The sequence below is a fragment of the Topomyia yanbarensis genome, unplaced genomic scaffold (assembly GCF_030247195.1).
Source record: "Topomyia yanbarensis strain Yona2022 unplaced genomic scaffold, ASM3024719v1 HiC_scaffold_4, whole genome shotgun sequence".
In the NCBI taxonomy this organism is placed as follows: domain Eukaryota; kingdom Metazoa; phylum Arthropoda; class Insecta; order Diptera; family Culicidae; genus Topomyia; species Topomyia yanbarensis.
This window is the reverse complement of record NW_026683602.1, coordinates 1,755,413-1,769,338: the sequence shown is the minus strand read 5'-3', so window position 1 is coordinate 1,769,338 and position 13,926 is coordinate 1,755,413. Positions and strand designations below refer to the sequence as shown.

Below are 13,926 nucleotides of genomic sequence, written 5' to 3'. Positions count from 1 at the left end.
ATACTATATTTTATCATTGTAACAAAACGATCAACTCTTGTTTGACGCCAATAAATAAATAAGCTTCGAAAATCGTTTGAACCACTCACAAAAAAAACCTAATAAATTGGAGAACGTACTGATTTGGTTCAACTCTAAGCATCAAATCTAAGGTAGGGCGGTTCATATACCACGTGGACAGAAATATCATGGTTTTGAGCCCCTCCTCTGCCTTTATGGATAATCTCACGATTAACGACGTCCGACGAGTTTTAAGTTCCAGGAAATTCTGGTTTTTTCCAGTGTATTGGACTACTTTGTTGCTGAATATTATCCTCAAAATATATATTTCGTTTAAACTTTGTCCACAGAATTTTAGCTTTTTTTTAACTAAATCAGTTTAAAAAAAGTTGTTACAATTTTTGTGCCTAAAAGACACACTTTTGCATTCATCATAATAACACAAAATGGAAGTAACATATGAAGTCTGGAATGTGGTCGTGTAACAAGTTATCAAACCAAAAAAAATAACGAAATTACAGAAGATGGGATCATATGTTTCTGAAAGCAAAATTGTGTGATATCTGTTACAGGTAATGCGCTTTAAGTGTTTCTTTTTACATATTGGGAAAAATTGGAAGGAAAACTACACTCTGAATGACTGTCAAATTTAGAAAAATAACCCTCGATATTATTTGATTTTCCATTTTTATCACCTGTTAGAAAGAGAACTATACCATAGAGAACAGACATATAAGCTAGAACAAACTTTCCCGAAATACCTGTGTAAACATTTAAATGAAAATACGTTGCAAATCACCATCGCATACAGGTTTGCATGCGTGAGTCACCATTGTATCCAGGTTTACATACAAGTCCCGTATAGCGATTGCTGGCCGATCGAAGCGCCGACCAATGGCAAGTTGCTACTTGCTGTTGTTATTTCAAAGCGACAGTTTAATTTCTTACACAAGTTGAAAACTTTACTTGTATATCAGTTCTCAGTCACTATACCTCCCTGTTAAACGGAAGCAATAATGTGATAAAAATCACCTCCGGGACAGGATTCGAACTTGCGACCACAAAAAAATTTCAAATATCCAAAAAATGAATTAATTGGCTACTGATGAGCGAAAACCGAATTTTCTTTGTGACCAACATTGAAGCAAATTCATTTATAAAAAATAAAAATAAATAGAAATATTTGCTCGTGTGAGAATTAATATGGATGGGGCTATAAACGGGTAACCTTTGCGTTTTCAGCATCGTGCTGAAGTAAAAATTCAGAGCGCTATACTCTTAACGGTACTATATTTTGTTCTTTATAAAATTTAGCAGCATGTATGCAATGTGTAAATGAGTAAAGATATAAATCAAAGTTCTATAAAATATTAAAAATCTTATTGCCCATTGTCATCGTTGCTCAGCTACTCCAACCTGCCCGTAGCAGCGACGCCTTTTCGCCGGTAGGTCAATCTCGAACTCCTCGTTTTGTAACTCGACAGCAGCGATTGGGTCACCGTTGGTCAGGTTGTTGTAATTTCCGTACCGTAGATCTTCCACCTCCACTACGGTTATCTCGTCACCGACCTGCAGCTGTTCATCCGGATCACAATCGACGTTATTCTCGTATATTTCCAGTACCAGAACGTCCGAGTGTTCTGATTCTGGCTTGGCAATCGACGGCGACGGAGTTTCAGGAGCATTCATTTCCTCCACGGCTGCCGTGTAATCCGCATGCATTTGTCTGTCATTCTCCTGAAACCGCCTTCGAATGACTTTAATACCGTTGATCATGGCAATACAAGTACCACAGATTCCGTCCGGAAAGCTATCATTCCGTCGAACCTGAATAGAAAAAAAACTATATACTGTCACAGAAAGCATCTGAGTATTTATATCATATAATTACGTCGATGCCCAGTGTTTGCCAAATAATCTTTGGACTAGGAATGTCTTTTCCTTTGTTTTTGGAAAATAACCTTCTTAGTTCGGTGTCCTTTTTTAGACAAAAGCGGCACACATTATTGCGTGATTCTCTCACCATGACAGGGGTGAGCTCGGGTGGAGTACCTTCATTGTCGTCATCGTTGTCGTCGTCGTCAGTTTCGACTTCAGCAACAAACATATCCGGAACAGCTTCACTAATCAACTTCTTACCATTGGCTACAAAAGACAATGTGATGCACAGATTATGAAAATTATCTCTGTGACCAGAATGAAAACTCAACCCCATACCTGTAATGTGAAACTGAGCTTCAGAGAAATGCTTTCGACAGGCCAACATGTATGGTCGTTGGGGATCTTCTCTGACCTGTAATCGTTCCATCCAGATACGCTTCCGGTGATGGTCAGGCGGGAACAGAAACCAGGCAATTCCAGCTCCAAGCTCTTGCTGGCAAAACGAAGCGCTACAATGGGCCACCATACTGGTTGCGAAAAGTAATGTTAGTTTAATATTTACTTGTTCACTCGAATTGTCAATAACTCACTTTCAATTTACTTTATAACTTTGCTTATTAGCAGATACTAACTGTTATTAATAAATAACTAAACTATATAAATTGACAAATAATGCACGCATATTGTTCTGTATTTAGTACAATCCTAGAAATTTCTTTGACTTGGTACACAGTTGTATTAGCAGGTAATCGTATTTATTAAAAATGCAAACTACAAATAAAATTGAATGGCAAATAAATGCAATATTCTTCCTTGATCTGATATACAGTGTAACAGATTTTCGTACTCAATAAAATTACAAACTACAATTACAATATTCAGAGTGCATACTTTCACCTCTTTCGCGAATCAGAGGTACCAGTATTGTTGTTGTTGTTGTTGTTGTGACATTCCATTGGCAGGACAGATTTTCTAACAGTGTTGCTGGGTAAATGTTTTGAAATATTACTTTTTCGGGGTTTGGAAAAAATAACGTAAAATGCAGCCAGTTCCTAAAGAAACATTTTAATTTTGATTAAAAGAATTAATAATATAATTTTAATGTTTTGATAGCTGTTTTCAATTCTTAAAAAAATGCTAAGAATCGGAAGTATCATTTTAGTATAGTCAAACAAATACAATAATTTCTTTTCCCTAACTCAAAATTGAAATTCGCTAATGTGCACAATCATCATTCAGAGTGTCACGTTCACGAACTATTTTGTTGATTACTTTGCTTACTATTGGTATCAGACGTCCCTATGCTTTTTTCTTAGAAAAACTTGTCAAATACTCGTGTTTGAATGAAAACAAAAATCGTATCAAGTGCCCCTATTTTGTCTCACCATCTGAGCCAATCCCGATTATAAATGTACAGTAACTAAACTACAATTCATACTGTGGCAGTACAGTAATTCTCGACAAACATATGATTGGGGCTTATAAGCCAACTGTCAAAATTCACTTTGAATGGAAATTGCAGACAAACCGTTATTCGCAAATCACAGATGTTGGTAGTAAACGAAAGAGAAAAGTTTTCTCTTTCATTAACTGCCGTGAACTGCGTTCGACCAGTAACGGTTTCTTCGAAATTTCCTTTCAAAGAGAATTTTGACAGCTGACTTTTACGCCGTGATCATATCTCGATAAACATATGATTACGGCTTAAAAGCCGACTGTCAAAAATATTTTTGAAAGGAAATTCCGGACAAACCGTTATTTGCCAATCACATATCTTGGTAGTAAACGAAAGAGAAAAGCTTTCTCTTTCATTAACTGTTATGAACTGTGTTTAGCCAGTAACGGTTTGTCCGGAATTTCCTTTCAAAGATAATTTTGACAGTTGGCTTTTAAGCCGTAATCATGTTTGTCGAGATATGTTCGTTGAGAATTTTGCAATAATTTACAATAAAGTTAAATGTTTCGTTGCAATTCAAAAACAATAAACTTCAACGTTTCTATGGCAAATTTTAATGCAACATCGACTTTCATACAGTGACAAAGGGGGATGGTTATGTAACTTAACAAAAAAAAATTTTCCACACATCATTTTCGTTTTCAGAAAGAGTCTATTTCTCCACCCTCACTTTTGAACCACGTTTAGCGGTGCGTCAAACTTAAATCAAAAGATAAATGTGGAGTGAAGAAATCGGTACTAAGTAAGCGTGCTTCGATTACCAGCGACTTAATTTGGGCCCTTTGATCAATTCACGATCGAATTCTCTATGTTTTCTTTTACAAATATGGCAACACTGATCTTTCACTCGTGAATACTGACAGAATCCTTTAAAACAACACAACTAGTGATGTCTGATTTTTGAAAATAATCGATTATCCGTTAATCGAATAATATTTGAGAGATTGATTAATTCATTCGATTAATCGATTAAAATCAATAATCGATTACTTAGTAAATCCTATAGTTTGTCAACCAAAAAAAAAAAAAAAGGTCGCTCGACACATTTTGAAAAATTTGGAGAAGTCTGGTCATATTTTTTTGCTCTGCGAGTTTCGTTTTCAACGCCACCCTTCATTAATTATGCTCTCGATTAATTGATATCAGCTACTCGATTTGCTCGATTATACCGAAAGCTTGTAATCGATTATTGATTTTTCGATTATTTTAGAAATTAATCGATTATTTGCGTTAATCTAGTAAAAAAAGACATCACTAACAACAACGATTCAAAAGCAGATACCAAAATCTCGACGATTAGGTGTTGCAGGTAAACAAAAGCGTTTAGTTCGGTGATTATACCTGCAACGGTTCTATTCCTGTACAAAACTTGACTGCATCGCAATGGCAGAACTTTGTAGTGTTCCGGAATGTCCCGGGAATATTGCTTTGGACGATTCCCTCGCTTTCTACCATTTCCCCCGTAATCCCAAACGTATCAAGGACTGGTGCGCAAAACTTGGTCTCCCTAGCACGCAACGGGATCACGATTGGTCCGCAAAGTGTGTCTGCAGTAGACACTTCTCGCCGGAACAATATGGTAAAAGGTTTTTGTTAATATAACATTCCATTTGTTTGTAGTTTACTTTTATTTACAGTTTCAAGAGGTCGCCTAAAGCCGGATGCAGTTCCTGATTGCCACGTTCCTGTCATTAAGCAAGAATCAGAACGTCAAAAGGTATGTGTAGGATCGAGTAAACATTTTGTTTTTAATAAGCACCTTTGCTTCCTGTTACAGAATTGTAAGGATACAGTGGACGCATTGAAAGATAAAAGACCTAACGAGGAGGAAATTTCTATCAAGGACACCTTTGTGGCAGATGATAATTTTGCTTTTTGTCCACCGCTGGTTGCGATAGACAGCCTTGACATGATCTGTCGATTGTGTTTGACCAGAGATGCAGAGGGGACGTTCGAGACTATTTTTACGAACGATTTTGTTCATTGCGTTTTACAAGCGACTGGACTTGAGGTGAATACAAGTTATGTCTATCAAACAGTGTAATTTAAATTTTTTTTATTGATTTTAGATCCAACAGGATCACGGTTATCCGTATAAGGTTTGTCAGACTTGTACGGAGAAAATAACTTACATCAACCGAAGTCGGGAATGGTTTCACAAAAATGATAAATTTCTGAGAACGTTGATAGAAGAACATACGCTTGTCGAAAACAACAACATCGGAAAAACCCAACAGGAGGATAATTCTGACGCCAGTTGCCTCATTGTTCCCGAATCTTCGGGAACCTGTCCCACACCAACTGAAACAGTGTTCATCAAAGAGGAGAACGGACTAGCCAGCGAGATAGATGTACACAACTCTAGCCCTATAGAAGCAGAAGAAGTTACCCCCGATCAGTTGGGCGTACAGTGGGTAGAAGACGGTGGCGTGGACGTTACGGGGTGCAACAATACAACGGAAATCATTCCAAGGAAAATACCGAAGAAACGGGACAAAACTTCCGACAACCATGGAAAATTCAACTGTAACACATGCTTCCGGGAATTCGATTCGCTAGTTACACTACGGCGCCATGCCAGCCACCACCGAAGTTTCTACCCCTGTCGGGAATGCGGTGTGTCATACTTTAATCCGAAAACGTTGGGGCTACACATCGAGAAATACCACAGCACGCAAACGGATGACGCGCTGACCTGGAAGAAACAGGACGAGTACGACCTGATCAAGGAAATGTCGGAAGCGTTCAACGGAACGCGGAAGAAGTGAAGGCGTTTTTTTGTTTTGTAACCATCAGTTTGATAGAAGAATAAAATTTCTCATTGGTTTAACAAAAATATTTCAAAGTTGACATCGGATTAGAGGGAAGCAAACTATTTGCATGTTTGCAGTCAAAAAGTCCAATTTCGCGAAAAAAAAAATAAAATCGTTCAAATTTTGTGGTTCTTATTCTATTCGCCTATATTTTGATTCACAAAGAGCGACCAGCATTTGCCTATGGAGTAGAATAAAATGCCAGAACAGATTTCTTCTGTTGAATAACATCTCGTAAAAAATCTAAAACACATTTAATCGGTGTTTATTCTTCCTTATCACCAGGAGCACACAGACGTCGATCAAATATGGACAAATTAGCGCACATTATGAACACAACACGCTTGACCGCAATCATCACAGCGATGAAAATTGAAATTAATTTACAAATTCACATCCTAAATGGGTGACACATTTTTGCATTTAAAATTACCTTTAACTACCTACGGGAATGCTTGTTCTGTTACTCACCCAGCTGCGAGGGACAGTTCTTTCACACGATCGGTGGATCGTTTCAATTTGCATATCTAATTTCTGCACTGATGCATCAAAAAAACAAGCGCCACGTGACGATATTTGAAAGCTGTCTTCTACCTACGTCGTTTGAATAGGTGTAGATAGGTTTCATTAGCATCGTGGTCCACTGGCTACACTACTGCATCAAGCCGAGCCAAGGCTACAATAGGTTCTTTGGATGCATTTAAATTTGCGTGTTAGAATTATTAGGGTTGTTCAGTTATAATAAAATTTTCGGGGCTCAGCGAAAAAATCAAGTCTCAGAGTGATCGCATAGCCTTTCTTTATAGGGAAAAACAACACAAGCTGGGTGTTCAAATTGGCATAATATCTTTACTACCTCTGAAAGCGACAAAATGTACACTATTTGCCTGACAGCCTCAAAAAGCATATGCAAGAACAGGCAAAATGTGTGAAATTCAAAGAATAAACATATGGCTCAAAAGACTAGCTTCGCCTGAAGTGTACAGTTCAGTCGTATCAGCTCAGTCGAAGCAAGTGGATCGGAACAGAATTTGCGCGTTGCGAAAATTAGTGCATTGTCGAATAAGGCTTACGATACCGATAGAAAAAGGAAATCGCGAGAGAGATTGAACTTGCACGAGTTACCATAGTAACCCCAGAGGTAGGCCGGTTTGAGAGAAGCATAGAATCATAGCGTAGTTTTCTCACAATCAGTTCCATGTGCACGTGTGCGTGCGCATAAAAGTGCGATGAGATATGAGTTGTTTTGCCGAAATGTTGTGAAATATACATTCATTAAAAATTACCTTGAGTAACTAGAAGGTCAGTAGTGAGTTGTGATAAAGTACCTACGGAAACCCATCCATCGGCGTAGTATTAATTGAATTGAAGAATCGGAGTAAGTACCCATTGAATAACTCGATTCAAGTGTTTGCAAACCAAGAACGCATCTGGCCTATAGATGATTGTATTTTATGTAAGAACCTAATTCTATTTTTGTTCGATCAACTTAAACCGGTGTAGGTGTATAGTAAAACTTATTTTAATTTTTGTAAAATGGTTTTCGTGTTTCAAGTTAGATGATTTGCAGCAGTTCAGCACGCAAAGCACAGTGGGTAAACAGTACCAAATAGGTGACATAACTGCAGTTTCTTTTTTTGTCTTGATGCTCATTTTTCGGGATGGATATTATATCCTCTTGTCGAATCTTTATATTAGCGGTTCTCAACCTTTCTCGTCCCGCACCCAGGGTTGTTACGGACCCCCACGGCTTAATATTCATTTTGTGTACTATCCAAATATTTTTCGGTCTATTACAAAAAAGGTCCTTCCGGGAAAAATAATCTTCTTAGATGATCCCTAGTAACTCTACTTCACGGCCCCCTAGGGATCCGCGGACCTCAGGTTGAGAATCGCTGCTTTATATCACAAAATTCGGCACGTTCCCAAATAGCAGCAGTACGCACTTAAGGGTTAATAACAATAGATTAAAAACGACAGAAAAACAGAAATACCGATCTCGCAAATGAGTTTTTCTTACGTAAAAAATGTCTGGAAATTAATTTCAGGTATTTAGAAAGGCTGTGCGATACGTTTACTGGTAAAATTAGAATGTTTTAGGTGTGAATAAGCCCAATTAATCGATTGCAAATAGCTTTCCCAACTGGATCGCTGAGTAATGTGCTATTTGTATTTTCTTATGCAGCTGACGAAGTTGATGTTTTTTTGCTTTGTAAAAAAAATTATAAATAAAATTTATGGGTTCATGATTCGCCTTTCCAAAAATGGATTATTGGCGTACCTGAACAATCAAATACACCCTGCATTAAACTATCTTTATGTGCTGGCCTTGTCGCCCAGCAATCGCACTCAAGATTAAACGAGTCGATAGCTGGCCGACCACACTCATCACTAGAGTGGTTAAAAAGTCTTTTGTGCGTTAAAAACCGGATTTTGAAAATATAAGCGAAATCAAATTTTAGTTGTTTCTTTCATTAAAATTGCTTTCGGAACCATTGGCATAAGTAATTTAAAAATATTGCGATTTTGATAGTTTTATCAAATTTTTATTTCAGTAAAATATACCGAAAATAATTGTTATTGCAATGAGTCTTATTTATTTAAACTTTTTTCGTGCTAATTTAGTTTGTAATAATCAGCACAATGGTCAAAAGTTCCAAAAATGGCCATTATTCAACAATTTTTAAAATTTCACAAAAAAACAAAAACATCGATTGTTTTGCTTACAAACATGAACTTTATTTCGATATGTATAATAAATGTTCATATTACAGATCAAACTTCCTCACTGATAGATTCTTAATACACCCAAAAAATAGTCATTTTCAGCCAATTTTTTTAACCGTTGATTCTCACTGTTGGTAAACACATGAAATTACTCAGTTTAAAGCCAAGTAAGAAAAGTTGGGCTATTTTTGCTATAAGATAAAAAATATGTATAAAATATTGTCGTCATATCGAACCTATGCAGTTCTTGCGGCAAAATTCTCCATTTCTCTTTTATTCGGATTTAAATGGAGTAATCTCATTTTTTTTCACTAAATTGCGTTCATAAATGACTAACATGGAAAATACGTTGAAAAAAATAACTGTAAACTACTATTTTTAGGTTATGTATTGTGAATCTATTTTTTATGCAAAATAATAGGTGTTATTTGAGATATTAAAAATTATTTAAACATAAAACATAAAACATAAAACATAAAACATAAAACATAAAACATAAAACATAAAACATAAAACATAAAACATAAAACATAAAACATAAAACATAAAACATAAAACATAAAACATAAAACATAAAACATAAAACATAAAACATAAAACATAAAACATAAAACATAAAACATAAAACATAAAACATAAAACATAAAACATAAAACATAAAACATAAAACAAAAACATAAAACGTGAGAACTAAACCAAAACGCAAATACCATGACGTTTTTTTCAAATGAACAAGGATCAACAAAAGACTGACAAACCCTTAAACAAATCTCAAGCAAACAACGCGAAGAAAATGTATATAAAACTATACTGCCCAACTAAATAATTCTTCTTTCTCTTTTTTCTGTTCAGCATAACCCCTTTCAAGGTTTTGGCACAACATGAGTTCAGCTGCTCGAGGGGAAAACGCTGTCGAGCCTTGCGCTGATGTGCTTGTTACTACGAATCCATCCAGCAGCGGAGATGAAATCACCCGCACTTTATCATACCCTAAATCCGAGTTTGCGCCATCAATAAACGCTCCCGGTAAAGTTTTGTCTGAAAATGACAACAGCATAAAACACGGATCGCCCTGGCGACGGAAACAGCTGCAGGATATCAACCCGGACGGGAGCTTAGATTTAAGCAAATTGTACATGCGACGGAACTCTAGCTACGGAAAAATGTCCTCGGATACACCCGAAGCGAAGGTGTTGGTGATCTATACGGGTGGAACGATTGGAATGATGCGAAATGAGAATAATGGTAAGTGATTTGGCGGTTTGATGGCGCTAATGAGTGCGAAGAGCACCATCTCAAGCCGACACATAGTCTATTCAGATGTGAATTCTCGAAAATCACGAACCGTCAAAGGCGTGATTTTTTTATTTTGTGAAAATTGTCTCCCAGCTTCATTTCGTCACGGCGATAGTTTTGAGATCGTTTCGTAATGTTATTTAAATTTGCTCAATAAATGAGCATACCTCAGGCAGAGACGTCAATATGGAGCACCAACCAGACATCAAAAATTTACGAAGTTGAAGGTACATGTACCTTCTCTATTAACCGAAGCTCTTCTCACAGTTAGAATATGATAATCTATTTCAAAAAATATTCCCTTTAACGACCATTATATTTGTTGCCGATGGTTTAACAAGTTGTGAACAAATATTCTGCTGATTTCAGTACAACGTAAAGAACCTTTTTTTTCCTTTTACCTTTCCAGCCCTGGAACCACGCCCGAACGAGTTCATCCGGAAGATTCGCAAGTACCCGAACATGCACGATGACGTCTACGCGAGCAAACGATTCGGCCCGGCTAAGAACATGGCCCCACTGGCGCTACCTTACGTCGAAGGTCAGCACCGCCGGATTCTGTACCAAATCTCCGAGTACGAACCATTGCTGGATTCCTCAAATATGGGCGTTTCCGATTGGGTTCACATCGCTACCGATATTCAGCAGTCGTACGAGTTCTTCGACGGTTTCGTGATACTGCATGGTACGGATACTATGGCGTACACTGCATCGGCTCTGTCGTTCATGTTTGAGAATCTAGGAAAGACGGTGATTATTACCGGTTCGCAAATACCGATCTTCGAAACTCGAACCGATGGAAACGACAATTTCACTTCGGCTCTGATCCTAGCGGGAAACTACATAATACCGGAAGTCTGCGTGTTCTTCAATAGCAAACTGTTCCGTGGCAATCGAACGGTCAAGGTCAGCAGTGAGTCGCTGGATGCTTTCAATTCACCGAATACCGCTCCCTTGGCTAAAATGGGAATTAATGTGGAAGTGGACTACCGGTTGATCTTCCGACCGTGCACTATGGAAAAATTCACCGTTCATACACGGCTTGCAGAAAACGTTGGCTTACTACGACTGTTTCCGAGCATTTCCACGGCAGCTGTTAAAGCATTCCTGAATCCTCCGATGAACGGGGTGGTTTTGCAGACCTATGGAAGTGGGAATATTCCGATTAATCGTTCTGAATTGGTCGAAGCGCTGCGAGAGGCTACCGATCGAGGAGTGCTAGTGGTCAACTGTACGCAGTGTAGCGAGGGATCGGTTTGTGAATTGTACGAAACCGGGAGGTTATTGCAAGAAATTGGGGTAATTCCGGGATATGATATGACGCCGGAAGCGGCTCTAGCTAAGCTTGCGTACGTACTGAGTAAGGAGGATTGGAGTCAGGATACGAAGAAAATGGCAAGTTTTGAGTTTGATAACAGAGGAAAGATATAATATAATTACTTTCTAGATGATGAAAAGCAATCTCCGAGGTGAGCTGACCCGCGAGAAGACTCCGGAGATGCAGGAATATGATCTGATCGACGCTGTTGCCAGGACGCTTCAGTTAAATTCAGCTAAAGAGCTTAGTCAACTGAAGTCTTCCCTTTTCCCAGCCATGGTGAATACGGCCGTCATTGCTGGCGATGTTAGCAAGGTACGTCAAACTTCCGATTCTGGTTCCGATGTCATACACTAACGTAGTGGTTTCTTCGAACAGCTCAATAACTTGAAAGGTTATGGTGCCGATCTATCCATGGAGAACTACGACCGTAGGACGGCACTTCACGTAGCATGTTGCGAAGGGAACTTTGAGGTTGTCCAATTTTTACTGCAGAATGGAGCAGCCGTTCATGTTCGTGATCGGTTCGACAGGACGCCGTTGATGGATGCCATTCTGTATGACCACCATCAGATTATTCGACTTCTGGTCAAGTGTGGATCCCATCTGACCGGATCGATACGAGCGATCGGTGAGAATCTGTGCAGTGCAGCTGCGAGGAACCTGCTGACGCGGCTCGAGTCATACCGAATCGCTGGAGCTGATCTGTCTCAGGAGGATTCCAGTGGCCGAACAGCACTCCACGTCGCAGCTATGTACGGGAACATGAATGTTGTTAAATATTTGATTAAACACTACGCGGAAATCGATGTCGTCGATTATCTAGGACTGACTCCTTTGGATTACGCCATAAGGCTGAAAAATCAAGAGGTAATCGATTATCTGCTCGAAAAAAGAGCAAAACTAGGTGAAGAATTGGACGAACTAGATAGCAAACGGCCGGAGCAGTTCGAGTCATTTGAAATGTAATACTTTTAATCAATGAGTCGAAAATAAAATGAAATCATTTTGCGGTTGTCTACATCTAAAAATTGGTTTATTGCTACCTAGCAGTTGCAAGCTAAAACTTTGAACTAATCTCAATACTAAACTCCTGCCAAACTAATGCCTACCAATTCGCTCTACTTCTACTGCTGGAACTATTGATGATCCGCTGCACCACGTCCGGTCCTAATCGGCAGCCCGGAAATGCTTGCTCGCAGTTCAGATTCCGTCTTCCGGCTCGTATTGCATCCTCTATTGCTGTTCCGGTGGTAAATTTCATTGCCCAGTCCGCACTGCTTAGCCCGTTGACCAAAATCTCCAAATTATTGGCCCGCTGCTCTTCCACATTGTTCATCGCTTCTTTCACGTACCAACAGACCGTCCGCTGCGTGCAGGCCGTCGAATCGATGTCAAACTTTTGCAAGCTCTTGTCCACTGCCTCCAGTACCGTCCACCAGCTGATTTGGTCATATGCTAGACAAAGTTGTGATGTTGTCTAGAGAAATGTTTTAAGAAATCAGTATCACTCTTTTTCACTTACCCTTTTCCGTTTTTGGTAACCCGGAAGTATCCTCTCGCTTCTGACCTAAAGGTCCATGAGTTTCTCCTAAACTGTAACCTTTCAAAAGTTTCGCAAGGCCTCCTATGAAAGCACTCCCCAATGCCAGGATACCGGCTAATGCCACAGCTGCAACATTCACATTCAGCAGAGCTGTACCCTAAAATAACGATATCTTAGGGTAGGATCAAGTCTAACACTTGGGCGGTTTTACCTTTTGAAACGTACTCATCATACCGTCAACAGATTTTTTCACCGGAACTGAGAGGAAAGGAATGGCAAACTGGACCTCGACCTAAATAAAACACCAACTCCTATAAATTCATTCTGGCAACACTGTCATCAAACTCACCTCGATGTTATTATCCCTAGTTTGAAAGCTGATGAATCTTGGCTCGCGTTGGTTTCTGGGACTCCTGATAGGTCCACCACCCTGTTTATATCGTTCGATGTGGTGGTCCTCACTGAGAGCCAGAAAGGCGGCTTCACTGTCCATTAACGCGTTCTGGTATGGATGCTGGTAGTAGGCTCCGGTACTGTTGCCACCACTGTTGGCCGCTGGCCCTGCACGGGTTACCGTTATTACCGTTGCAGCTACTAGCAAAACCAGGATACCTTGGAATATGACGAGGAGCATCGCTGATATTGACGGGTGCAATGCAGTTACCAAACTGAGCGCAACGGAACAACAGATTCAACGTTTTGTAAGACTGTTTCTCGAGGGAAAGTGGTGGTACTTCAAAAGGAGAGATGTTTTTCTTTTGCTAGTTCCTCGAACTAGTTATATCATTAGCGATTTTTCAATTTACATGCGTCTATGGGGAAAAAAACAAAACGCTCTAATTTGTGACTTATCGCCGGTAGACAACAATCGGAGCGACAATCCATCATC

The 13,926-nt window shown here is 39.0% G+C and overlaps 4 protein-coding genes across 5 annotated transcripts; 2 read left to right on the top strand and 2 right to left on the bottom strand.

The window, feature by feature from the left end:
• Nucleotides 1–1,271: 1,271 nt before the first annotated feature.
• Nucleotides 1,272–2,797, bottom strand: LOC131695423 (uncharacterized). The gene is made up of 4 exons (XM_058983916.1): nt 2,472–2,797; nt 2,218–2,408; nt 1,892–2,145; nt 1,272–1,827 (listed from the first exon to the last, which is right to left on the bottom strand). Exons 2-4 carry the CDS (start codon nt 2,405–2,407, stop codon nt 1,393–1,395), a joined length of 879 nt encoding a protein of 292 aa, XP_058839899.1. The 5' UTR covers nt 2,408; nt 2,472–2,797; the 3' UTR covers nt 1,272–1,392.
• Nucleotides 2,798–4,577: 1,780 nt separating this feature from the next.
• On the top strand, nt 4,578–6,163 carry LOC131695435 (uncharacterized). The gene is made up of 4 exons (XM_058983930.1): nt 4,578–4,916; nt 4,975–5,054; nt 5,115–5,348; nt 5,407–6,163. Exons 1-4 carry the CDS (start codon nt 4,721–4,723, stop codon nt 6,103–6,105), a joined length of 1,209 nt encoding a protein of 402 aa, XP_058839913.1. The 5' UTR covers nt 4,578–4,720; the 3' UTR covers nt 6,106–6,163.
• Nucleotides 6,164–7,097: 934 nt separating this feature from the next.
• On the top strand, nt 7,098–12,522 carry LOC131695434 (L-asparaginase-like). 2 transcript variants are annotated; one of them, XM_058983929.1, is made up of 5 exons: nt 7,098–7,291; nt 9,730–10,122; nt 10,583–11,568; nt 11,621–11,806; nt 11,870–12,522. In XM_058983929.1, the coding sequence occupies exons 2-5, from the start codon at nt 9,759–9,761 to the stop codon at nt 12,458–12,460; spliced, it is 2,127 nt and encodes a 708-aa protein (XP_058839912.1). In that variant the 5' UTR covers nt 7,098–7,291; nt 9,730–9,758; the 3' UTR covers nt 12,461–12,522. The 2 variants fall into 2 exon arrangements, with proteins under 2 accessions (XP_058839912.1, XP_058839911.1); XM_058983928.1 differs by having other exon boundaries at nt 7,098–7,528.
• A 77-nt stretch (nt 12,523–12,599) lies between these two features.
• On the bottom strand, nt 12,600–13,671 carry LOC131695410 (uncharacterized). The gene is made up of 4 exons (XM_058983895.1): nt 13,387–13,671; nt 13,249–13,329; nt 13,017–13,194; nt 12,600–12,949 (listed from the first exon to the last, which is right to left on the bottom strand). Exons 1-4 carry the CDS (start codon nt 13,669–13,671, stop codon nt 12,600–12,602), a joined length of 894 nt encoding a protein of 297 aa, XP_058839878.1.
• Between the last annotated feature and the right edge of the window lie 255 nt (nt 13,672–13,926).